This window comes from Ochlerotatus camptorhynchus, unplaced genomic scaffold, assembly GCF_037179485.1.
Source record: "Ochlerotatus camptorhynchus isolate MF236.1 unplaced genomic scaffold, CSIRO-AGI_Acam_v1.1 ptg000222l, whole genome shotgun sequence".
In the NCBI taxonomy this organism is placed as follows: domain Eukaryota; kingdom Metazoa; phylum Arthropoda; class Insecta; order Diptera; family Culicidae; genus Ochlerotatus; species Ochlerotatus camptorhynchus.
In genome coordinates, this window is record NW_027040712.1 from 4,948,411 (window position 1) to 4,975,409 (window position 26,999).

Consider the following 26,999-nt stretch of genomic DNA (forward strand, 5'->3'; position numbering starts at 1 on the left):
AGTTCTGGGATCAATTTCATGAATTGATCACTTTTACGGATGTTCCGGATCTTCCGGTTAACCATCCCATGGTCCACAGAGGCCATATTCAGGTGACAACGCCAAATTCATTCTGATAAGATATCTATAAGTTGTTTCGCAAAAACCGAGAAGTTCTAGGATTAGTTTCATGAATTGACCACTTTTACGGACGTTCCGGATCTTTTAGTGAACCATCCCGTAGTCCCTAGCGTCCATGTTCTGGTCACAAATCTTAATTCATTGTAATAAGACGTCTATGAGTGCTTTCAAAAAACCGCGGAGCTCTAGAATCTGTTTCATGAATTGACCACTTTTACGGATGTTCCGAATCTTTCGGAGGACCATCATGTAGTCCTCAGGGTCTGTATTCTGGTTACAACTCCAAATTCATTCTGATAAGACGTCTACGAGAGGTTTCGAAAAAATCACGGAGCTCTAGGATCAGTTGCATGAATTGACCACTTTTACGGATGTTCCGGTGAGCCATCCCGTATTCCTCGGAGTGTATATTCCAGTAACAATTCCAAATTCATTCTGATAAGACGTCTACGAGCGGTTTTGAAAAAACCGTGGAGTTTTAGGATCAATTTAATAAATTGACCACTTTTACGGATGTTCCGGATGTTCCGAAGGACCATCCCGTAGTCCGCGGAGTGTATATTCCAGTAACAACTCCAATTTCATTCTGATAAGACGTCTACGAGAGGTTTCGAAAAAACCACGGAGCTCTAGGATCAGTTTCATGAATTGACCACTTTTACGGATGCTCCGGATCTTTCGGAGGACCATCCCGTAGTCCGTAGAGTCTATATTCTGGTCACAACTTCAAATTCATTCTGATAAGACGTCTAAGAGAGGTTTCGAAAAAACCACGGAGCTCTAGGATAAATTGCATGAATTTACCACTTTTACGGATGTTCCGGATCTTCCGGTGGACCATCTCGTGGTCTCCAGTGTCCATATTCCACTCACAATTTCAAATTCATTCTGATAAGACGTCTAGGAGGGATTTCGAAAAACCTGCTGAGCTCTAGGACCAGATTCATGAATTGACCACTTTTACGGATGTTCCGGATCTTCCAGTGGACCATCCCGTGGTCTCCAGTGTCCATATTCCAGTCACAACTCCGAATTCATTCTGATAAGATGTCTAGGAGTGTTTTTGAAAAAACCGCGGAGCTCTAGGATCAGATTCATGAATTGACCACTTTTACGGATGTTCCGGATCTTCCGGTGGACCATCCCGTGGTCCTCTGGGTTCATATTCAGGTCACAACTCCGAATTCATTCTGATAAAACGTCTATGAACGGTTTTGAAAAAAACCGCGGAGCTCTAGGATTAGTTTCATGAATTGACCACTTTTACGGTTGTTCCGGGTCTTCCACAGGACCAGACTTGTGACTTTCCGGATGCTAAATGTTCCCAAAAGGTGGCAAATATTCTGTTTAATAACTGTTCAGAAGACACCAGGAAGTTATCTCTTCAAATTACCCTACAATCAGTCACATTCAAAGTGTTTTTTATGTTACTTCATACGCGAAGTTAACGATTTTCAGAGTTGGTTGGAAATGCTAACATGAAGCTGGGACATGAAGTTAACCCCAAGCTCTTCCACAGCACAATAAATCGCCATCATCATTTGTATATTTGATATTGAATATTAACCTCGAAAACTATTTGCATATCAAGCGAAAACGTAGCCCTCAGGGTTATTCTGCGTGGCGTATGAGGTGAGACGACAATTGTCACCTCGCAGTCACATGACTCTTCTCACTCTATTCCGACAGTCGACTCGGGTGAGGTGAGAGGTTCATTCTTAGGTGAGTTGCAAAGTGACTCGGTGTTCATTCGCCGAAATGTCAGTTTGCTTTGTTTTCCGAAGAAGGCCCATGCAGTTTTTGTAGGTTCATTTGTCAGTTTAATCGCAGGTTTTTATTTTTCACTATGAACATGCGTTTCGAGTCGTATTTCATGTCAAACAAGGTAGATTAAATATTTTATTATTTTCTTAAACATAATCCGCGTTCACATGTTCGAAATCATGCATAAAAACATCATTTAAATGGATTGAAAATGTTCGGCCTGTGCTAGACCCTTTCAGTTTTGGCTGTTTGTTGTTTTCGGTTGCGGACGAAGATTTTTTTTTTCCAATCGTGGTTTTTTTTAATTAGGTTCCTTGTTCCAGTGTATTCCTCCATTTACGAACCACACCAGTGGTTCGTAAATCGAAATAGACGTAAAAAAACATTATTTGCGATTTATTTCCTAAAAAGTTTTTGGAAAATTTTGTCGAATACCGCACAAAATGGGTATTTTTTGGTATCTGGGTGACGTACGGGGACCGGAAATCAACGCCTGACGTTATTTTTATTTCAATATGGCGGCTTCCGGTTAGAGAAAAGCTGGGAAGTACTGCAAAATAACCAACAACATGGGTATTTTTGGAATCTTGGTGACGTGTAGGGACTGGAAATCGATGTCTGAAGACTTTTTGAAATTCAATATGGCTGCTTCCGGTGCGAGAAAAACTTGTACATTCTGTCAAATATTCCACAATATGGGTATTTTTGGAGTCAGAGTGACGTTTGAGGACCGGAAATCGATGTCTGACGGCATTTTGACATTCAAGATGGCGGCTTCTGGTTAAAGAAAAACTTGGAAATTCGGTCAAGTACCCCTCAATATGGATATTTTTGGAATCCGGGTGACGTGTAGAGACCGGAAAACCATGTCTGACGTCCTTCTGAAACTCAATATGGCGGCTTCCGGTTAGTGAAAAACTGGGAAATAATGCCAAATTACCCACAATATTGGTATTTTTGTAGACGGGGTGCTGTGTAAGGACCCTTAATCAATGTCTGACGCCATTTTGAATTCAAGATGGCTGCTTCCGGTGGGAGAAAAACTGGGAATTATTGCCAAATTACCCACAGTAGGAGTATTTTTGGAATCTTGGTGACGTGTAGGGTTCGGAAATCGATGTCTGAGGCCATTTTGAATTCAAGATGGCGGCTTCCGGTTGGAGAAAAACTTGAAAATTATGTCTAATACCCCTCAATATGGGTATTTTTAGAATTGGGGTGACGTATAGGGTCCGGAAATAGATGTCTGACGCCATTTTGAATTCAAGATGGCGGCTTCCGGTGGGAGAAAAACTGGGAATTATTGCCAAATTACCCACAGTAGGAGTATTTTTGGAATCGGGGTGACGTGTAGGGACCGGAAATCGATGTCTAACACTTTTTTGAAATCCAATATGGCGGCTTCCGGTTAGAGAAAAACTGGGCAATACTGCGAAATTACCCACAATATGGGTATTTTTGGAATCGGGGTGACGTTTAGGGACTAGAAATCGATGTCTAACGCTTTTTTGAAATCCAATATGGTGGCTTCCGGTTAGAGAAAAACTGGGCAATACTGCAAAATTACCCACAATATGGGTATTTTTGAAATCTTGGTGATGTGTAGGGACCGAAAAACCATGTCTGACGCCTTTTTGAAATTAAAGATGGCGGCTTCCGGTTAGAGAAAAACTTGGAAATACTACCAAATTACCCACAATATGGGTATTTTTGGAATCGGAATGACGTGTAGGGACCGGAAATCGATGTCTAAAGCCATTTTGAATTTAAGATGGTGGCTTCCGGTTAGAGAAAAACTTAGAAATTTTCTCAAATATTGCACCATATGGGTATTTTTGGAGTTGGGGTTACGTGTAAGGGCCGGAAATCGATGTCTGCGGCCATTGTGAAATTAAACATGGCGGATTCCGGTTGGAGAAAAACTTGAAAATTAAGTCAAATTCCTTTCAATGTGTGTATTTTTGGAATCTTAGTGAAGTGTAAGGACTGGAAACCCATGTCTGATACCATTTTGAATTCCATATGCCAGCTTTCGGTTAGAGAAAAGCTGGGAACTACTGCCAAATTATCCACATTATGGGTATTTTTGGAGTCTTGATGACGTGTAGGGACCGAACATCGATGTCTGGCGTTTTGAAATTCAAGATGGCTGCTTACGGCAAGAGAAAAACTTGTAAATTCTCTCAAAAACCACACAATATTTGTATTTTTAGAGTCGGATTGACGTGTAAGGACCTAAAATCGATGTCTGCGGCCATTTTAAAATTAAAGATGGCGGCTTCCAGTTAGATAAAAAATTGGAAATTTTGTCAAATACCCCTTATCTAGGGGTATTTTTGGAATCGGGGTGACGACCAGAAATCCATGCCTGGCGCCATTTTGATATCCAAGATAACGGCTTCCGTTTAAATAAAACTGGGATATTGTCAAATACACCACATTATGAGTATTTTAGGAATCTTGGTGACGTGTAGGAACCGTAAACTAATGCCTTTTTACCCTTCTTACAAAGAAGGGTATAGATATCACTTGAAAAACCGACTATCGATCCGAGGCCCGGAGGGCCGAGTGTCATATACCATTCGACTCAGCTCGACGAGATCGGAACATGTCTGTGTGTGTGTGTGTATGTGTGTATGTGTGTGTGTATGTAACGAAATGAATGCGCTCACGTTTCTCAGCAACCGCTCAACTGATTTGGACAAACTCGGCGCCAAATGATAGGTCTTGGGGTCCCATTGAACGCTATTGAACGGTTTTGGAATCGGTGAACCGGTTCCGGAGATATGGCCGGAATAAGATCCGGTGAATATGGGCCTTCACGCTGGATTTAACGGAAAACGTATCAAAACCATCATGCGACACATCAAATTACTACAGAATTCAAAAATAAGATCAATGCAAGTCGTGTTAAGTGTTCCAGACCACATTGGACACACTTGGACATGTTCCGGGTACCCCGGGGGAGTTGCTTGAATATGAATTGAATTAAAACCCATTAAATCACATTAAAATACGATGATAAGGTGATTGGTAGCCTCACCAAATAGACTACACCCGGATATATTCCGGGTACCCCCAGGCAGTGGCGTAGCGTCACTGGATGACACGGGGGTGGGGGGCTTGGTCACTGATAATGACAATAAAATAAATAAACTTGAATAAGTAAGAAGAGTCTGATCACACCATAGGTGGATAAATTCGGGTTTTTATATTCAAGATGGTGGCTTCCAGTTACAGGAAAATTGAAAAATACTATGAAATACCCCTCAATATGGGTATTTTTGCAATCGTGGTGATGTGTAGAGGCCGTAAATGCATGGCTGACGACATTTTGAATTCAATATGGTGGCTTTCCGTTAGCAAAAAACTTGGAAATTCTGTCCAATATGGGTATTTTTTGGAATTGGAGTGACGTTTATGGACGGAAAACCCGCCTGTATTTTTCTATTTTTCTGTAACCGGAAGCCACCATATTGAATTTCAAAATAGCATCAGACATGGATTTCTGGACCCTACATGTCACCCGATTCCAAAAATATTCATATTGTGGTGTATTTGACAGTGTTTCCAAGTTTGTCTTCTATCGGAAGCCACCAGATTGAATTCAAAATGGCCTCAGACATCGATTTACGGTCGATACACATCACCCCAATTCTTAAAATACCCATATTGAGGGGTATTTGACAGAATTTTCAAGTTTTTCTCCAACTGGAAACCACCATCTTGAATTTCAAAATGGCCCCAGCCATCTTTTTCCGAACCCTACAAGTCACCAAGATTCCAAAAATACTATACTGTGTGAATTAAAGATAGCCTCAGACATCGATTTCTGGTCCCTACATGTCACCTCAATTCTAAAAATACCCATATTGAGGGGTATTTGACAAAATTTCCAAGTTTTTTCTCTAACCGGAAGCCGCCATATTGAATTTGAAAATGGCCTCAGACATCGATTTCCTGTCCCTACACGTCATCCCGACTGCAAAAATACCAGTTTTGTGGGGTATTGGCAGAATTTCCCATTCAAAGTGTTTTTTATGTTACTTCATACGCGAAGTTAACGATTTTCAGAGTTGGTTGGAAATGCTAACATGAAGCTTTAGTGTGATGATTTATTAGCTAGAGAATGATCTTTAGAAGAGGGTAGGTGGATAGTTCCGTTAGAGTACGGCAGTATGAAAATTGAATAGAAGTTGAAAATGAGCGAAGGGCCATTAAAGCTTCATGTTAGCATTTCCAACCAACTCTGAAAATCGTTAACTTCGCGTATGAAGTAACATAAAAAACACTTTGAATGTAACAACTCAATGCGGGAGTAGCCGTCAACAATGCTGATGATGGTACAGCACGCAACAACCACCCTACTGCTTTCTCTCTGAGATGATCACGTTGGTCATGACGAGAGGAGCAACACAATAGTTGGGTAAAGAAGAACTGCATTATAACACACCATCGACTGGAAATGCTCTCGCCACGTGGGGCTTTAGGTAGTGATGAAAACGTCGCTAGAACTATTCCACAGCCGCAGTCAGTTTATGAGCAAAAAGAGGGACGCACATGTTTGCCTGTGGACTTGGAGACATACTTCAAGTCCCCGCGTACATCGTACGGGTTAGGCAAAAATGTTCGTCTATCTTGAAAAACTGTCGCTTTAATGGCCCTTCGCTCATTTTTAACTTCTATTCAATTTTCATACTGCCGTACTCTAACGGAACTATCCACCTATCCTCTTCTAAAGATCATACTCTAGCTAATAAATCATCACACTAAAGCTTCATGTTAGCATTTCCAACCAACTCAGAATTTCCCAGTTTTTCTCCAACCGGAAGCCGCCATATTGAATTTCAAAATATCTTCAGACATCGATTTCCGGACCCTACACGTCACCAAGATTCCAAAAATACTCATACTTTGGGTAATTTGGTAGTAATTCCCAGTTTTTCTCGCAACGGAAGCCGCCATATTGAATTCAAAATGGCGTCAGACATCGATTTCAGGTCCCTACACGTCACCCCAATTTTGAAAGTACCCATATTGAGATATTTGACAGAATTTCCAAGTTTTTTTTCGAACCGGAAGCCACCAGCTTGAATTTCGAAATGGCCTCAGACATCGATTCTGGACCCTACACGTCACCAAGATTCCAAAAATACTCACACTTTGGGTAATTTGGCAGTAATTCCCAGTTTTTCTCGCACCGGAAGCCGCCATATTGAATTCAAAATGGCGTCAGACATCGATTTCCGGTCCCTACACGTCACCCCAATTCCAAAACTACCCATATTAAGGGATATTTGACAGAATTTTCAAGTTTTTCTCCAACCGGAAGCCACCATCTTGAATTGAAAAACGGCGTCAGGCATCGATTTCTGGACCCTACACGTCACCAAGACTCCAAAAATACTCATACTGTGCGTAATTTGGCAGTAATTCCCAATTTTACTACAGCCGGAAGCAGCCATATTGAAGTCAAAATAGCGTCAGACATCGATTTCCAGTCCCTACACGTCACCCCAATTCTAAAAATATTCATATTGAGAGGTATTTGACAGAATTTTCAAGTTTTTCTCCAACCGGAAGCCATCATCTTGAATTTCAAATTGACCTCAGACATCAATTTCCGGTCCCAGTAATAAATCATCACACTAAAGCTTCATGTTAGCATTTCCAACCAACTCTACAATCAGTGTTTGGTCCCAATTAGGTCAAATCCCATTTGCTACGTGTATTCGTTAATGCCGGATCGACCGCACTATAGGAATCCAGGGGTAACCGTACTATAGGAATCCGGCAAGAACGAATCCGTACTATAGGAATCTTGACTGTACTTCCTTGAAGGTGATCTTACAGGACACCTTAGTATTTAAAAAATGTTTGATATTGATTCTCTCGTAGCATTTAAAGCATTAAATGCTTTAAATTCAGCAACATGCTATAACTCGTATGGGAATGTGCAATGTCACTTCAGAAATTGGCCTGTCAAAACCAAGTAAACCTATATTGGGTTCCTGGTCACTGTAGAATTGAAGGGAATAAAAAGGCGACACGTTAGCCAGGCAAGGATCATCTCAGCAATTCATAGGACCAGAACCATTCTGTGGAGTTTCTGCTTGGTCTCTTAAAATGGAGATCAAGAAATGGAAAAAAATAATAAAAGTGGAGACCAATTGGAACAACATTTCCATTGTTAGGCAGTCGAAACGGTTCATAGTTCCGAACATTTCAATGACTAGCAAAATTCTTGAATTATCAAAGAAAGATCTCAGTGTCTATACTGGTTTGATAACAGGACATTGTCCATGTAAATATTGTCGCGCTTATGTTAAATTCTCATTTGATGACGGTCGAAGCGCGCCGCTCATAAGCGGGCTGCAACGCCGCTCATAAGGATTCTACACAGGTGTGTAGCTTAGATAGTATTTTATGGCAGCGGCTTGAGGAACGAATCCTGGATAAAGAGCCGCCTTATGTTAAATCAATTGGCGCAGTTGTATGAAGGGAACAGATGGCATAATCCCATGTTGAGAAATTATCATGCTACACACAATATCATTTGAAGTTAACAGGAAAACTTCAAGAGGATATGTGTCGATTCTGTGGCATAGAAAAGGAAGACCATGAACACCTATACTCTTGAGCAGCAATCTTCAATAAAAGGCGTATTTTCTGGATAAGGGGCTGGAAGAACCCATTGATATTTGGAATGCAGGTCCCAGTCAAGTAGTACATTTCATTCGAAATGTAATACCTGGCTGGGAAAATGCTTTTGGTCAGTCTATGTCGGTCGCTTCACAGTATAGTGATGCGACATAACTGATAAAACAATATAAAAACGGGGAATATCAAAAAAAAAACTTGTACCGAGGAACTATTAAGAATATATCCACTCTACCGAATCCATACGGTTGCTTGCTTAAATTCATCTAAAGCAGTTAGAAATGCTGATGTCAAAACCGCATAAAAAATATTCTCATGAGCAGGCTTGCTTCCACTCACTTGCTATAAAAAAATATTTTCGGAATTTTGGAATCAGAGATTGAAAGGTAAGTGTTGTCACATAAAACCAGCCAAATTCACTTTCAGAGAGTCACAATCAGCGATTTTATGATTCGTGAGCGTTCACTCAGAGTGAGCGCTCGCGAGTCGTAAAATCGTTGATTGTGACTATCTGAAAGCGAAATAGACTGGTTTTATGTGTCAAATACTTGCCTTTGAATCTCTTCTTGTATCTGACAAAGTAAAAACATCATTATAACATCTAATGATTCCAAAATTCCGAAAATTATTTTTTTATAGCAAGTGAGTGGAAGCAAGCCTGATCATGAGTGCTTGATCATTGGAAAATGACAAGAAAGCAAATGATAGGTAGTTTAGTCTCGTGAAGTTAGAGGACCTTCTTCTCCTTTTTTCTTTTATTTAACGGCTTACTTCCCTTCCGAATGAAGACGTGGCCAGAGATTTTTATGCCTCAGAAAAATCCCACCGACCTCGGTTGGGATTGAACCCAGACCCATTGGGGTGAGAAAGCAGCCATGCTTACCACTACACCACCAGCCGGCCGGCTACCCGAGCAAAGTCGGTTAACAAAATGAAAGCAAATCGATAATAAAGTTTGCAGTTCCTATCATAATGAAAACTTATTTTGATTTCAATTGTCGAGACATAAGTCTGATATCATATTGTGCTTTCATTATGCAGTCAATCCTTTTAAAATGAAAGCAACTTAACTTGAAGTTCTGCTGTTAACGTCTTCTTTAAAAGTTAATTTAAGTTCATCTGTTGTTGAACTAACGGTTATTGTTTATTTGTTTTGTTTAACACATTTTAGGTCATTTGAAACTTGCCCGGGGTGAGATTTAAGCTCAAGTCTTTCAGCATGAGAAGCATGGATGCTAACCATTTACACCAGGCCCGTATTCAGTTAAACATTATGAATGCAAAATCAGAAATCAAATTGATTTTATTGAAAGCAGGATTAGTTTTCCGTTTGATTCAGCAGTGTAAAATTCTGCTCTCATTTTTGCTGTGTTAACCGTTAAGTCAACCAAAATGAGATCAACTGGAGTATTCAAAATAAGTTACATCATAACAGCAAAATTTGATTTCAATTTGATCTCAAGCTTTGCTCGGGTAGTAAGAGGACCTGTTTTCTCATTGCCACATGACGGCCGTCATATTTACCAGCTCTGCACAGGACTGCAACGCCTGTCATCTGCGAACAACTCGAGTGAAACAAAATTGCTTTGGTGCTCTGCAGAGTTGATAATAGAAGAGTTACGCAAACTGAAACCAAAATCTACCTATCGAACTGTCAATCCGTCTACCTATCGAGCATAGTAGACAAACTGACTCCGTTGCGAGGGAAATATTGTCCTCGAAACTATAGGAAACTTTCACAACCCAGGTGAAATCATCCGAGGTGTAAACAAAAATAAAGGTGGCCAAAATAAAAAGAATGCCAATTGATTGATATCAGTGTTGCAAGCTTTACTCAGCGTAACTCCACCAAGTAAAGACAGTACACCGAAATTTATAAATTTTCAAAAAGGGGAAACTATCAACCCTTACCGCACAGAAAAATCTGACCCACCACTCCTAGCACTTCAATTGTTATTTGAAGGAAGGCATCCAGTCGTAGGTTTGGAAATTGCAACTATTGTTTACCCCTACCACGATATGTGCTCCTGTCACCCGTGTCCCCTCGAGATCGTCAAGTCGACGATGACAGGAGCACATATCGTGGTAGGGGTAAACAATAGTTGCAATTTCCAAACCTACGACTGGATGCCTTCCTTCAAATAACAATTGAAGTGCGGAAAAAATCGGTAGAACTGTTTCAAACACACAGTTGGTACTTGAACGGGTCGGTCTTCATCTCTTTTTGCCAGTGGTGGCGGGGGGGGGGACACCCCTCACCATCCCTCTCCAAAGGGGGAGTTTGGTAAAGAGAGATGAAAAAACCGATTTGTACCTTCCTTAAAAGTTGTCCTAGTTCGCTATTCTTATATCTATATACAATCTTCACACTGCCGTACTCTAACGGAACTATCAACTCTATGCTTTCATCTACTCCATCTATCGTATAAAAATTACCACTACAGTCTGTTATTTGAAATTAGCATCTTCAACTATGTAAATCGTTGACTTCACGTAGAAGTAATACTAAAAACATATAGTCAAAGTAGGTTTAATATGTCAAACACATTCTTTGCAACCTCTTCTTGTATCCTACCAATTCAAAATATGATCATGGCATCTAATTATTTCATAATTTAAAAAAAACATTGTTTAAGCTGAAATGAGTATTTGCAACCTTGGCCTAGACCCTATGCGCCCGCCTGTCGTAAGGCTTACGGAACAATCTGCAGCCGGTGACAGACGCTGTTTGAAGGCACGCCTGCGGGACCCTAAAATCATGGATACTGTGCGAACCTATCTGTCTTTGCTGCATAACTAACCGCCTTCAGTATGTGTCCGCTGAATAACGAAAACAAGTTCAACTTTAATGCTAGCAGCCGAAAGATTACCAACGGACACACAACTTTTGCGCGAAATTTCCCTGGACGTCCACGAAGAACTGGAATCACACCGTGCGTTCTTATCTAGTGAACGCACACAACGACTGCAGCACACACGGGAAGCCGCATATAAATTCTACAGCACCCAAAATTTTCATCGACATTGACGCACACTTCGGAAGGAACCTTTTCATCAAACGACAACACTCTTCGGACACTTTCAGAAGAAAATAGAAATTTAAGTGTAAATAATAATAATAATGAAAATATTTTATCAACCGACGTACTTCCAACAATTTCTTCACATAAACAGAATGCGACTGAAATTTTGATTTACTGTCAAAATTTCAATCGCATGAAAAGCCCAGCTAAAATGAAGGAAATCTATGAAAATTTATTATGCTCATCCTTCTCGGTTATTCTGGCAACTGAAACAAGCTGGGACGACAGAAATTTTCATGCAACTCAGAAGAAGTCTAGCGGTGGAGTCCTTATAGCTCTTTCGACCAATTTTAACTCAGAACTCATCTTTACACCAAAATTTACAGAATTTGAGCATATTTGGGTGAAATCACACATAGCCGGTGAAACGCACGTGTTCGCCTCAGTGAATTTTCCACCAGACCATGCTCATAAAAGCACTTATGAAGCCTTCTTCCAAAGTGCTGAACAAATTCTATCTGAGCTTCCTCCTGAGGTTAAAGTTCACATCTATGGAGACTTTAATCAACGCCATGCTGACTTCATTCTGGACTCTGAAAATGAATGTATCTTACTCCCAGTCGTTGGGGATAATGAAACATTGCAGTTAATTTTTGACAAAACTGCTAATTTAGGACCACATCAAAAACCAACAAAATTGCTATTTGGACTTTTTACTAACGAATATTTATGAAGATTTCTGTGTGACCGAATCATTAAATCCACTGTAAAAAAATGAAGCGTTTCACACAGCAATTGAATATTCTTTATTTGTGCATGAAAACGAAAGACCCAACGACTGCGAATACGAAGAAGTATTTGAATACAAATTAGCAGACTACGAAAAAAATAAAATTTAAATTAAACAGTGTCAATTGGCAATTATTTTTAAGGAATGTAGGAAATGTCGAAATTGGTATAGACGTGCTCTACAAAATTTTACCAGAAATAATTTCGGAAGAAATTCCTTTGAAGAAAAAAAGACGCAACAGAAACACACAAAATCCAGTCTGGTATAACATTCAAACAAAAAACTTGAAAAGTTGGAAGCAAAAAGCACATAAAATTTATAAAAAACACAATAGTAGTAATAATTTATTAATTTATTTGGATATATGCGATCAACTGAATTTAGCTATCAGTACTGCATTTGAAGAATAAAATGCAAAAACAGAACATGAAATAAAGTCCTGTCCAAAGAACTTCTTTAATTACGTAAAAACCAAATTAAAATCTGACAATTTTCTTTCAATAATGCATCTCGACGAAAATGTCGGTGATAGCTCGGAAAAAAACTGCCAATTTTGTCCAAAGTTGACGAAATAAACAAATAAATTTAAGAAAACAAAACTGTATTCGAATATGTACTAGTATACGTTGGTTGACGAAATAAATAAATAAATAAACTCCTCAAATAACAACTCTGGTGCTCTGCAGAGACGTTGATAGAGAAACGCAAAGAAAATTTCTGTCAAAACAGCAGCACGGTTTTTAAGGGATGTTTTGGCAATGTCACTGGCAACCATATTTCTTCGAGTAGCTTCAAATGACTTTCATACAGTGCCGCAATGCTGTTGAGAAAATTTGAACGTTCGACCGGAACTGAATAAAAATTATGTGTGCGCCAACATTTTGCAAAAATAAAGCGAAGACGCTCCATACCAGTATAACTTTCGTCATATTTTACTATTTTGATTGCAGTGCAATCATTTTTATTACCTTAAAACTAAATAAAACGTTCCGATTCGAAATCGATTTTTATCACCAATAAATTTTGTGTTTAATTGAATCAACAATAAATAAATAAATAAATAACAGATAGGGTAAAGAACTACTTTGGCCTAATCGCTCATTTTGGGCCTATCGAGCAGAAAACTTCAAATAAATCCATAATTTCAGAGTCAACAAGTCAATTATGCGTTCGATACGATACTTTAGTTAGTAATCTACCTAACGAAGTCAATGAGAACGCGTGATATGAAGGTTTGCACCCATTATTCCCAAAAACAAAAGAAGCGCTCCGATCGAATCAATTTTTATCTTCATCCGATAGGCCGAAGTGAATTCATTGGCGTTTCAATGCGTTAGGCCGAGTTTAGAATCCGAAGCCCGAGTTTGGCGTCAAGAAGCAGTGTTAGAAATGGCAATATCGCAACGATTGGTTTCTCTTTATCAAATCTTACGGTACGTACGGAAAGGTAAATAAATTTGGAAGCAATCAGTAATAATAACACTCCGGTTGGTGCTAAACTGCGCTAGATTAAGAAATACTAAGTGCGGGTTGTGCTTAATAGGCCGAAAATGGGGTAGTTTACCCTATCAAATATTTCTTTAACAAAATTAAACACTTGTTTCATCAATGAGAACAATATTGTGTGTGGCAGGATAATTTCTCAAAATGGGATTATATCATCTGTTTTCTGTTTATGGCCGTACGCCTGCGCCCATTGATTTAACACACGGTGGCTTTTTATCCAGGATTTGCTCCTCACGCTGCCATAAAATAATATCAAAGAAGCTACACACCTGTGTATAATCCTTATGGGCGGGGTTGTACCATAGAGGTAATTCTAAGACCACAAGGTCCCGAAGAAACGTGCTCAACTTTTTGGATCAGCTCTGGTACTCTCTTCGGTCCCAAGCTAATCGATTCACCCCTCGAAACATAGGAAAATCCACTAACCCCTCATTTTATCTGTCAAGCTTTCACAGCGAATCAAAACAAACATAGTGTAGTACTAGAATTTCGACTAGAATGGGGTACGTTGATCGTTTGCTTGGGACCAATAGGCTAGTCAAGTAGTGAGCCAATTTAAAATCGTTAGTTTCGTATTGATTGTTGGTTGTACCGCGCTTATGAGCGGCGCGCTTCGACCGTCACCAAATGAGAATTTAATATAAGCGCGACAAGCGACAATACTCTTTTCTGGTGAACTGAGTGAACAGCAATGTTTATTTACTTTGCTCGTTTGTTTCTTCTCGCTTCAGTCTATGCGTGTCTTTATTCAACGTCTCTGGTGCTCTGCAGAGTCGATGTTATAATAAGAGTCCCGCCAAGAGTGAAGCCAAAAGTACCAATCGAACTGTTAAGCGGGGTACCAAACAAGCAAAGTAAATAAACATTATTGTTCCCACAGTCAGTGAACTACAAGTATTGCAGTAATTTTAGATGAAAAACATTTCTTCGCTTAGTACATTGTGGTATTTATAAGTTATACCAAGCACTTGTTTGAACATTTTTCAAGTTCTATAATCATTTTTGTCTCCCAGATGCTCCGTTATCGACATGAAATTTTTCACTTCTCAATGAAAGTCATCCGATGCTAACGCAAAAAATCTGGTTGCCGTTTACTCTGACGAAAAATAAATCTCAAACAGTGCTGCTTGTTCGCAACATTTTCTCTTAGCGGGACTCTTATTATAACATCGACTCTGGTGCTCTGGTGCTAATTTGACAGCTCCTCCTTTTCCTCTATGATTAAGCTTCAACCCAGTGGCAGGCGCGTAGGCAACATGTTATATCGTGACAGCAGGCCCAGCACAGCAAAATAAATGATTTGAGCCCGGGACATGCTGCATACTGTCAAACGCTGCTGTTGGTATAGGCCTTGTCACTGGTCTGTTAAGCTTGGTACATATCGCGCCGGGTTGCGACAAATAGATAGAGTTTTCTAGATAACGTTATAGGAAAGCCTGGTTCACGCAAATTGTGCTCAACAATTTGAAAACAACTAAATTATTTTTTAATTGTCCATTGCGGGAAAGTAAGATTGGTTTTGAAGGCATTACATTTGTTGCCATCTTGTCGCATTTAATGTTACATTGTTGGAGCTTAAATATGTTATGGATCACCAGTGCTGCTGATGTTTTCGGCAGTTTCAAGAACTGGGTCGCATTGCAGGCGGTTGCTACTATGTCATACTGCAGAATACAGAGTTGCCCACAAAACAGCTGCGTGATCATGCCTTAAGATTATCAATCTCTTAAACAATTAATAACTAATTTAATTTGACGTTTGGCTGAAAACAATATTCTGCAAAGTTGTAGCTGAATTTCGCATAAGAATAGCTATAGAGCTTTTTAACAGTGCAATATGAGAAATAGTTAGAAAAATATGAACAAAAAGTTTCGTTTTCCCATAGTAATTTCCATATACACTTCAAATGGTTTATGCCACGTCAGTTTCTTACCTAAAGAGTTTAAATTTTGGGAGGCTAATCAAAACCTGACTTGGAACCGTTTAAGCACTGTGGAGCGAAAATTTCAAATTTTGCATCAGTCTCATGTACACGTATATCGTTGTTCGATGAAATTTAAATTTACCTAAATTGAACTTTCTATGTTATGTAAAAACAGAGATGCATGTAAAATTCAATGCAAATATATGGATTACTAAATACTTTCACGGAAAATTTAAGTTGTATTTGTGTATGTGTCAACTAAGGCCAACAAATAAATCAATGTTCCAAATGTAAATTTACAAAATTTTTGCTGTGTGTATACGAATTTCAAATTCATCAAGTTCTTCCATACCCATCGGCATGCCAACAAATGACATAACATCATAGCCGGTTATCATTAAAAAATCATCACTCACCTGAACCTCGTGGGAAACAGTTTCGTCAGCTCGATGGCCGCTTCGTAATCCAGCTGCATATCGTTACACACGGTTGGCGGGTGATCACAGTCGGGCCGACCGGGACACCACACCCTGTGCTTGCGGGATTGCAGAGACCCCCGAGGATCCCGAATCAGCAAGATGACGCGCACATTTAGGCTGTTGTGGGGGAGAAAAACAAAACAAAGTGAAACATTAGCACATCACCCTTTGGTTAGAGTCATTTACGGTAATGAGCTCGCTCGTTTTACACCGAAAGCTTTATTATAACAGGTAGGTATGACCGCGACTGGTGCTAATTTGCGTGTAGTTGGTAGCGGAAAGTTCCGAAATTTATAGCTTATAGCTCGATACATTCACGTGGCTGATAATACATCACTTGCTGGTCACTGAAAATGGCGAAACAATGGGCCAGCTGTCCCTTCCACCAATAATGCGATAACGGACGGGGCAGCGTGGAATGGAAGATAATCATCTAATTGGTCATTAGACTGTGCTTTTCGTTCGGTCTCCTCTACTAGCGAAGTGTCATATGTATAGGTATGTATGTAGGTAAATAAATCGTTTAGATCTAATGTTTCCTGTCCCACATTTCAAATTAATCACATTATTACGATCTACGGGTGAGAACAATAATGCGATTACATGTCGTTCCAATATCCGATGGACATTCGACGAGCTCCGGTGGGTGGTGGTCAGCGGATTCCCGGGCTAGATGTCGTAATATGATACACGAGTGGCGATGTTTCACAAGCCGCTTCTTTCCCGGGAGTGTTGTGGCACATCCAACTAATGCCTCTAATGACAGACCATTTTGTAGGTAGATGGAAAAATCTCTAATTTGATTGGAATGGAATTTCCCGCATTATGCTCCATCATGCGTGTGTGCGAAGTGAAGTTTGTAAGACTGATGATGGGCGAGAGGCAGTTAGATTGAATATTCTAGATGAGCCATCAATGCATGATGACACCACACTGTACGTCATTAGCACTTAGTAGCCAGAGTTTGTAGAAATACTGAATCATTTCGATTATGATTGCACCAGCAAAGTTGCAGCTGGGTTCTGAAGGCTGAAGGTTAAAAGAGTGATTTGGATTGGCTAGCACATGCATTTGAAACTGTAGCACAAGGGAATTGATCGATCCGAAGCAAAAGTGGATGGATTGATGCTGCAATCATGATTGAAATAATTCTATTCAATTGATTGTGGTATATGGGAGGCATTCAAGTCGGAGTTATACGTGAAAGCCATTGATTTAACTGGCTATGTTCTTGAATTCAATTAAGATTGATTGTGTAAAGTGCCTTCACATCAACCTAGATGGGACTCATGCAAATTGATACCAAAATTCCATAGATTTACGGAGTTGATATTTTTACGGATCTACAGACAATATAATGTAAATCCATTTAATAATGGGATAATGTTCTTATAACTATTTTAAAATCATTAAGTTTAATAAAATTTCAAAATGAACCCCATAAAAACAGGCAGATGTACCCACACTTGAGTTGAAATGCTCAATTAAAAATGAGGAGGTACGATAAATATGTAAAATAGCACCAGTAAATTTAAAAATATTCTCTTATTTTAAGAAAAATTATTAATCAGAATGATAAAATGTTCCATAAATTTTTTTTCAAATGTTCCCTAGAAAATACTGAACATAACGAAAAGAAAAGAAAATACTGAACAATACTGAACGGATCATAAAAAAAATTAAAAATGTTCCATAAAAACCAGCGATTTAAAAAAAAAATCGAAAAAATGAGGCTTACGGGAATTTTGGCTGAAATTAGCTAACAGTGTAATGTTTACGTCGGCAGCGTTTCATCACAATCGTTCAAGTGGTTACAGTGATGGCGTCGGGACAAGAACAGAAGCGCAAACAAATTGTGTGCACTCACTTCTAAAATCCAAGCGCGTTACAAAGATGGATTCAAATAAAAAAAACAAATTGGCCAAAAATTCTGTGCCAACATTTTAAAGGGGCGTAATTGCATTTGTAAACAATGACTTTAGCCGTCGATTTCTCGCGAATAAAAGCTCACTCATGAAAAATAATTACACCAGCAGGTAGAGAAATGTTTCCTCTACCAGTTAACATTGTTATTTTGGAGAGGTAAGATTTCATTCGCGAGAAATTGATGGCTAAAGTCATTGTTTACAAAAGCAATTACGCCCCTTTGAAATGTTGGCACTGAATTATTTATCTGGTAGGCGATTTGTGGATGTGGTAAAATGAGTATGTCTTTCACGAGGATGAATACCTCCAGATGCGCCTCTGCCTTTCCTGAAGTCCCACGGAATCCAGATGCTGTTTTGGCCGGATTTGGCATCTTGCCTTTACACCCGACCAGTTTAAGACTGGTCCTAAAGAACTAAAGAGGTCAACGCTCCGAACACGCCGGAACTTCGCCCAATCTAGAAATATTGGGCTATCATGAGGGCAAAACTTTGCAAAACCCCCAAGGTGTTGGAAAATGAACTGGATTTGAAGAAAGAGTGGTTTGGGGAACCTTTCATTACTTTTTTATGGGACATTTTATCTTTTTTATTGATCATTTCTCTTGATTCGTGGAATATTTTAAATATTAGTGGTGTAATTAATCAAATATTATAAATTAACAAAATGACTCACTCTTCTATTATCGCCAAGACCCGACACTAGCGGCACTAGTGACACGAAAGGTGACTAGTACCAACCGGTGGAAACTAACGATTTTAAATTGGCTCACACTGGACAAACCTATCGGTCCCAAGTACATCGATGAACGTACCATAGAGGTAACTCTAAGACTAGAAGGTCCCGAAATAACGTGCTCAACTTTTTGGCTCAGCTATGGTACTCCCTTCGGTCCCAAGCTAATGATTCACCCCTCGAAACATAGGAAAAACCAATAACCCCTCATTTTATCTGTCAAACTTTCATAGCGAATCAAAACAAACATTGCGTAGTACTAGAATTTCGACTAGAATAGGGTACGTTAATCGTTTGCTTGGGACCAATAGGCTACTAAAGTGGTGAGCCAATTTAAAATCGTTAGTTTCGTATTGATTGTTGAGCGTACCCCATTATAGTAGAAATTCTAGTACTACACTATGTTTGTTTTGATACGCTATGAAAGTTTGACAGATAAAATGAGGGGTTCGTGGATTTTCCTATGTTTCGACGGGGGCATTGATTAGCTTGGGACCGAACAGAGTACCAGAGCTGAGCCAAAAAGTTGAGCACGTTTCTTCGAGACCTTCTGGTCTTAGAGTTACCTCGATGATATTACCATAGAGGTACCAACTTTTTGGCTCAGCTCTGGTACTATCTTCGGTCCCAAGCTAATCAATGCACCCCTCGAAACATAAGAAAATCCATGAACCCCTGATTTCATCTGTCGAACTTTCATAGCGAATCAAAACAAACATAATGTAGTACTAGAATTTCGAATAGAATGGGGTACCCTTATATATGTGCTTGGGACCAATAGGCTAGTCAAGTAGTGAGCCAATTTAAAATCGTTAGTTTCCACCGGTTGATATTACTGTTGTGTGTTTTCAGAAATATATGGGAATACGGGAAGTGAACCATATTGTTTATTTATAATATTTGAATTTGCTTATTCATGGTGCCTTCACAATTTTTTATTGAGCATTTCAACTTAAATATTGGCACATCTGCCTATTTTTATGGGTCTATTATTGATTTTTTGTGGTTTATTGTTTCTATTGGTGCAAAATATGGACTGCCATTTTACAATAATTTGTGGAATTGAACATTAGTCTTTCATTATTTGGAATTTAAGTTCAAAGCGGGAACGATCTTTAATTTATTAAACCATACCATTTTTTGTCCAGAAAAGAGACAAGTTTTAGTATCCCTTGCAGCGAATCCAAACACATGAAGCAACCAACGATACAGACAAAACGGTTGCTACGACTACCATGACAAACTCGCTCTGCAACATTGCTCGATCGGAGTGGTAGAAGGATAATGATATATAGCTTGCCTGCTTTGTTGCAACATACACGAATGAGAATATTCTTCGCTGCATACAGTATAAATATTTACGTGTTAAATTTAAATATTCCCTCATTTCACATCCGTTGAACCATTCTGAACGGCCATCCCGTTGTGGTTATATCACATAATTGCACAATGTATATATCTATATCTTTTACAGTACCATGGAGTCAACAAAGTAAAAGTGAAAAATGAACTGCTAAATTGAGCACATGCGATACGACAATGGAGCGATGCTCGTTAAGAAAATACCCGGATACATTGTCTATTTTACGCACTGGTGTTTCGGTTTTATAAGATTCAACTAGGAACTCAAGATCATCATACAAAGATAATGGACGTCGAAATGTCGTAGAACACATCAGAAATAACATGGGAGACTAGTACACAGTTCGAAAAAATACTGTAAACTTCTGTTCAATACGATGCACATTAATGGAGTATCACATATTATATAAGTTTACATTATAAATCGTGTAATGTACTGAGACATTTCATGCAATGATGCAATTATTGTATACAAATGCCCATCTTTGTAAACAACATTGCTTACAAGTTGCTCGTTTGCGTGAAATGAAATACAAGTTCACGTGAATGTATCTTTACATCACTATTAAAATTCAGATTTTTTGATGTGTAGCGACTAGCAATGATGCAGAGGAGTGTGGCATACGTGCGCATTTCATCGATACGTCAAATGACGGTGCGATGTTAATGGCCTGTACTAATTTGACAACACTGATGCCAGGATAAATATGTCAGAAATATACAGAACCAGTTCAGTTGACTCTGGAAGTCTAAACGAATAACAAGTCTATTTTAAACTCCGTTAGCATCCGAAAAAGTTTGCCTAGTGAAATCAATCCTCCTAGTGGAAACTTTCTTCGATCCACCCAGTGAAATCGGTATACTCTCGGTCCGCCCAGTGATTGCCGTCCGGTGAAGCAAGAAAATTGGACAGAAAGGTGAAGAAACAATGCTGGGATTGGAAGGAACTATCAGGGCAGGGAAACGATTTGGATCGGGAGAGTGAAGATGTCAACTCCCTGTTGCTAACATTTCGTGGATAAAGGGCGAGCTCTTCTCCCCATTCATCGGGGCATCTTCCTGTTGGATGACTCGTTTTCTGACCAATTGAGTAACAATGTTGTTGGAAGGAGATTCTTAACCGTCCCATGGTAATGAATAGGCGAATTGCATATCAATCCATCCATTCGTTTTTGGCCCTTCATACAGCGATTTGCTCATGAAAATCAGAGAATATTAAGCTTGATCAAGTTCAACAGTGAGGAGAGCACACAGCTATCGAACTAGTTTCCGTGATACAACGAGTGGTAGACCACTATCATCATTATCATCATCATCATCATCATCATTAAAGCTAACCCGATTGAGCCTTACATTGAAAAAAAAAGCATCTAGAAGACTAAGTTGAGATCCTGCAAAACTCTCGCTACAGAAGCTGAAAAAGCCTAATGTGTTATAACGTATAACGTATATACTAGAGTGGTTCAAAGTATCGACCAGTCTCAAAATTGAGTTTATTTGAATGCGAATTTATGCTGCACTGGCCCTTTGAAGTTTATATGGGAATTAGTATAGAAAAAGTAAACTTTTTGATATCTTTGGCTAGCTTTTCGCCATAGTAATTTACGGATAAGCTTACTATCTGCTCATATATAAAATTGTATCAGATACAACTTTGCTCAAGACAACTTTTTGAATGGACTTCAAGGTAAGTAGTTATTAATTGATCTCGATGCCGGTAACTTTCAGCTATGCGCAATCAAATGCATTCAGGGCAACCAGGGTTGCTTCCACTCACTCGCTTAAAAAATTGTTTTTTTTTCGGCATTATGAAATTATTGGATGTTATAATGGTAATAAGTACTCGTAGTTACAAGAAGAGGCCGTTAAGTATGTGTTTGACACATAAAACCTGTCAATATTGCTTTCAGTGCGTCACAATCAGCGATTTTACGATTCGTGAGCGCTCACTCTGAGTGAACGCTCACGAATCATAATATCGCATCTAATGATTTGATTATTCCGAAAAACAATCTTTTATGACGCATTTCGCGCCAAATCGTATTCGGAGCTGGCAGCAACCTGTCAGATTTCAATGAAACTTTCTGGATGTGTGGACCTTCACTAAATATGCCACTTTGCATACTTAGTTTTTCCAAAATTTATCTAGACTAACATTTGAGAAGGGCCAAACTTTTTCTGCAGATTTTTTTCAAAAAAATATTATGGAAAAATGACAACTCCTACAAAAATGTATTGTATCGATGACTTTTAGGAAATTTTCCAAGTTATCGAAAAAAAATACTGGAAAAAATTTCATTTGAGACCTACACTGAAAAAAATCGTTTTTTAAAATTTTAAGTCGATTTAAAAAAAATGGCCATGTTTGATTTGGATGAAAATTTGCCTCAAGATAGGTAATTATGTTTACTATCAACCGTCCATACATCGCGAGATGGGCACTTTTAAGGAAAAAAAAAGTATTTCTTACAAAACTTTTTCATGTCTGAACCGATTTTTTTTTGATTTGCCATTTTCACACAAAACTAAACGAGTGAAGCTCAAAATCATTTCAGAATCCAATGAAGCTCAATTTGCGATTCAATTTTGTATAATCAGCACTTAAGTTCACTTTGATTAATCAAGAATTTCATATGAAAAGGGCTCATGATGCATTTCTCGCCAAATCGTATTTGGAATTGGCAGCACCCTCTCAGAGTTCAATAAAACTATTTGGACATGTAGACCTTGTCAAAAAAAATATCATTCCCTTATTCTGTTGTATCGACGGATGGTAGTAAACATAATTACCTATCTTGAGGCAAAGTTTCATCCAAATCAAACATGGGCGTTTTTTGAAAATCGACTGTAAATTTTAAAAATCGATTTTTTTCAGTGTAGGTCTCAAATGAAATTTTTTTTAGTATTTTTTTTCGATAATTTGGTCAATTTCCTAAAAGTCATCGATACAACATATTTTTGTTGGAGTTGTCATTTTTCCATAATATTTTTTTGAAAAAAATCGGCAGAAAAAGTTTGGCCCTTCTCAAATGTTAGTCTAGATAAATTTTTGGAAAAACTGAGTATGCAAAAGTGCTTATTTAGTCAAAGTCTACACATCCAGAAAATTTTATTGATATCTGAGAGGGTGCTGCCAGCTTTGATTCGATTTGGCGCGAAATGCGTCTATAGCAAGTGAGTGGAAACAACCCTGAGAGCAACACTGCATATTGCACTTATGACATATACTATAGTAGCCTAGATGTTTTGCCCAATGCTTCACGCCAAGCACATCAATGTTGCCTGCTAAGCAGTTTATGGAGCATGTCAGAAGAATATAATCTTCCTAATTAATAAATAACTAATTATCATGTTTTTCAATTAAAATACAGTCTCCAGCAAAGTTGCAGATGGAAAAAAAATCACATTAGTAGAGATAGCAAACTTTTCCGTGGAACATTATAGGAAGGGATAAAACGATGAGAACAAATAGTTCAAAGGGGGTAAACAGATTGAGAACCTACCTTTAGTCAAAGGAATTGATCTCAAAACAATGTATCACTGCCCCGTGCTCAAGATGCACTAATGAGAAATTACTGATGTAAAAAAATTCGATAAAATGAAACATGAAACGCCAATTCTGAGTGTTAGCGATAAGCCGAAATAAGATTAATAGGCCTTGATTGCATCCCGTTGCTCTGTATGTTAATCTGCATAAATCATTCCAAAATCCACGCAATCTAATCGTGATTAATAGAAAACGTATTCTCAACTGGTTTGATCCGACTTGTTGCGTCTAGACCGACGACAATTTAATAGGCAAATGGTGCAGTGGGGGTAATGATAGACTAACAGAGATATTGTAAACTAAAACAGACCACAAGCCGTAAACAAAACCAGTCTGCTGAACAACTTTTATTCAGCGACATTCACAGTGCAACGAACCGTTACGACCCGATGACTACGACGACGGCCGGCTCTCTGTTTTGGGAGCAAATATGCCAAAAACGTAAACATACAACCATTTCATCATCAGTTTACAATTCATACCGCCCAGTAGTGGCCGGCACTCGGTTCTCGGCTCTAGTGCTGTAGTGATCCGACCTTCCCTACCAGCAGTATTTTGAGACTCAAAAAGAGAGACAGAGACGGAATCGGTCCAGTTCACAAAAGACGACCGGTACTGAACTGAGCTATCGTTGTACATTATGGGAACGTGTGCTGCAATATGGTTCTTTTGTGTGGTATTTATTTCTGCAATGGCCACCAGGGCCGTGGTAAAACCGTAAAACAGTTAAGCAGTTGAATGGACTTTACACAAATATTCTAAATTGAATAAATACAATCGGAAAAGAATTAAGGCTCGATAAGCTACCCTAGAAATTAGCCTCGATAGACTAATTATTTTTGCACTGATTTAACAACTTCTAGGCTATTGAGCATTTGAAATCAACAGCTATGTCCATCCACCAAGAAAATCACAAAAGCAGAAAATCACCTCACTCTGCTGAGATACTGCTTAACTACAAGCTGCAAGTATAAATGTAATCCATTGGGCAATTACCACTCAGCTGTTGCCACTTGGTACCAACCAGCCAGTGTTCATCTATAAACTAGTCTGGAGCTTTACGCCCCGTTGCGTTGCTAGCCTGTTCTGCCTGTGATGATATGCTCTATAAAACGATAACGGTACGGCAGAGAAGTAAGCCCGAGTTGCATATCTCTCACAGTAAAGCGCCGTCAGCAAGCAGCACGTTATGGATGGGGTGAAATGAGGCTTTCCCCAAATGGAGCATCGCGGAAAGTGTTTATTCCTTATTTTCAACGCTTCAGCAAAATCAACACAGCATAGTTTTCAATGCAGGCTACAGATGCGTCAAGACGGGGGCGATTAAAATTGCAAATTGGAATTGAATTTGGAGCTTGCCGCGGACGCACGCAAAAGCGGCGAAATGTTTTGGTTTGCAAAATTAGTTGCAATTTAATGCGTTCCGAGTGGCCTGATATTTCTGATATAATTCATGGGTCATCCTTTGCAACTGGTGTTGCGAAAACGTAAGCTTACTTAATAAGCACCGGATTGTAGGTTTTCCCTCAAAACAATGTTCTTCTCATAAAGCAGTGGAATCGACCTAATCCCCATGTTGAGCCTATCGTGCAGAAAACATCACATATATCTATGATTTCGGCGTTAACGCATCAATGGACTGGCCCACATTTATATGGGGATTTTTTTTTATCATTTTGACGTAGACTACGTCTTACGAGAAGGTACTGGGGGTAAATCTAAAATTGCGACCGTCACGAAAAGGTGTAAGGTTTTAAACGTTTTTAGCTTTGTCATTTATAGATGAAATTACAATCCAAATACACCAATCGAGAGGAAATAACTCTCACAATTTGCTACAATAAATGCTTCTCCAATTTCAAAAAAAAAAAAATCGTTGAAAAATGTACAACATAAAAGTGATAATTTTATCACTGTTTCAATGAAAAAAAAAACGTTCTGCCCAAACCAAGTCGTCATAATCGATTACCATTTGGTTGCACATCGTTTTGCTTGAACCTGTAAAACGATATAAGAACTCTGCTGTCGTTCCTCCGCTCATTAAAGCTTCGGACGGACGGTGTGGTAAATAGCAGCACCTTGATGTCAACGAACGATATCGTGGAGAGGATGTGGAATTTGTGGAGATCGAACAATTGGTCCTTTTCAAGACCACACATATTTTACAGAAAGATTTATTGAGACTGTTTTCGGTCCCGTTCATATAGTATGAAACGCGACAAATGTAATTTTTATATAAGAAACCCCCCCCCCATCCTCCTATAACGAGAACCTAAAAAGAATTGACGTAAAATTTTTCACCCGCCAAGTTGAGATTTAATTTGCATGTCATGTTTGCTGTACAGTGCTGCAAAATCTCGACAGTACACGGTGATATTGACAATTCTGCTTTGGTCACTCATTGAAGCTAACAGTCATAGTCAAGGAAAACCATGTCAATTGTCAATGACAATGCTGTCAGTGACGAACATGTGCAGATTTATTTAGTAGCCAAATTTGTAACGAAATTAAATGACTTCAGCAAAACAATTACATGGATCCATTTGAGTGAACAAGTATCTACGTCCTGAGCTACTTGGATAGCAATAATGTGACACAGAATGTACTAAATTACACTTTTTGTTACCAGGTGAATCTTTGTCATTGACGAAAAAATGAATGAGATTTTGACGAAGGTTTTTTTGAGGATCAAGTCTGTCAGTGACTATGTGACGAACAATTTAGTCAATATCGCGCGAAAGTCTGTCAGTGACAATGACAAATCTCAGTACTGTTGCTGTACCTCTTACAGTTACAAAATAGTGTCTGGTACCTCTGTATATCCAATTAGATTAACATCTGAAGTCCATAATTTTTTTACATATTCTGCACAAAAGTTACTTTCTGTCACGCCCCATTCATAAAAAAAACGGTGGGAAATCCTGTCAGGGGCGGAGCTGCTAGTGTTCGTGAGATTCTGCTTGGCGAACTGAATTTTGATGATTTTGGACCGCCCCTGTGTTGAAGTGGGATCCAGAAGGGCGGTAAAAATTAATTTACATCTTTAAGTAGAGCTTTACCTTGTTGTTTGTTACAAAATTCATACACCAAGTGGATTAGCGAGTTTCTGGGTGGTGCTTATCGGTATTAAATGTTTAAAAAAATCGGTATTTATCGGTATTTA

General features: G+C 38.9%; 1 protein-coding gene across 1 annotated transcript in view; it reads right to left on the bottom strand.

Annotated features, from left to right (window-relative positions):
* LOC135703879 (carbohydrate sulfotransferase 5) overlaps positions 1 to 26,999 on the bottom strand; it is a 95,325-nt gene that overhangs the window by 18,003 nt on the left and 50,323 nt on the right. The window contains exon 3 of the mRNA XM_065225241.1: positions 16,204 to 16,383. Coding sequence (XP_065081313.1) covers positions 16,204 to 16,383 — 180 coding nt within the window. The remainder of the gene's footprint in view (positions 1 to 16,203; positions 16,384 to 26,999) is intronic.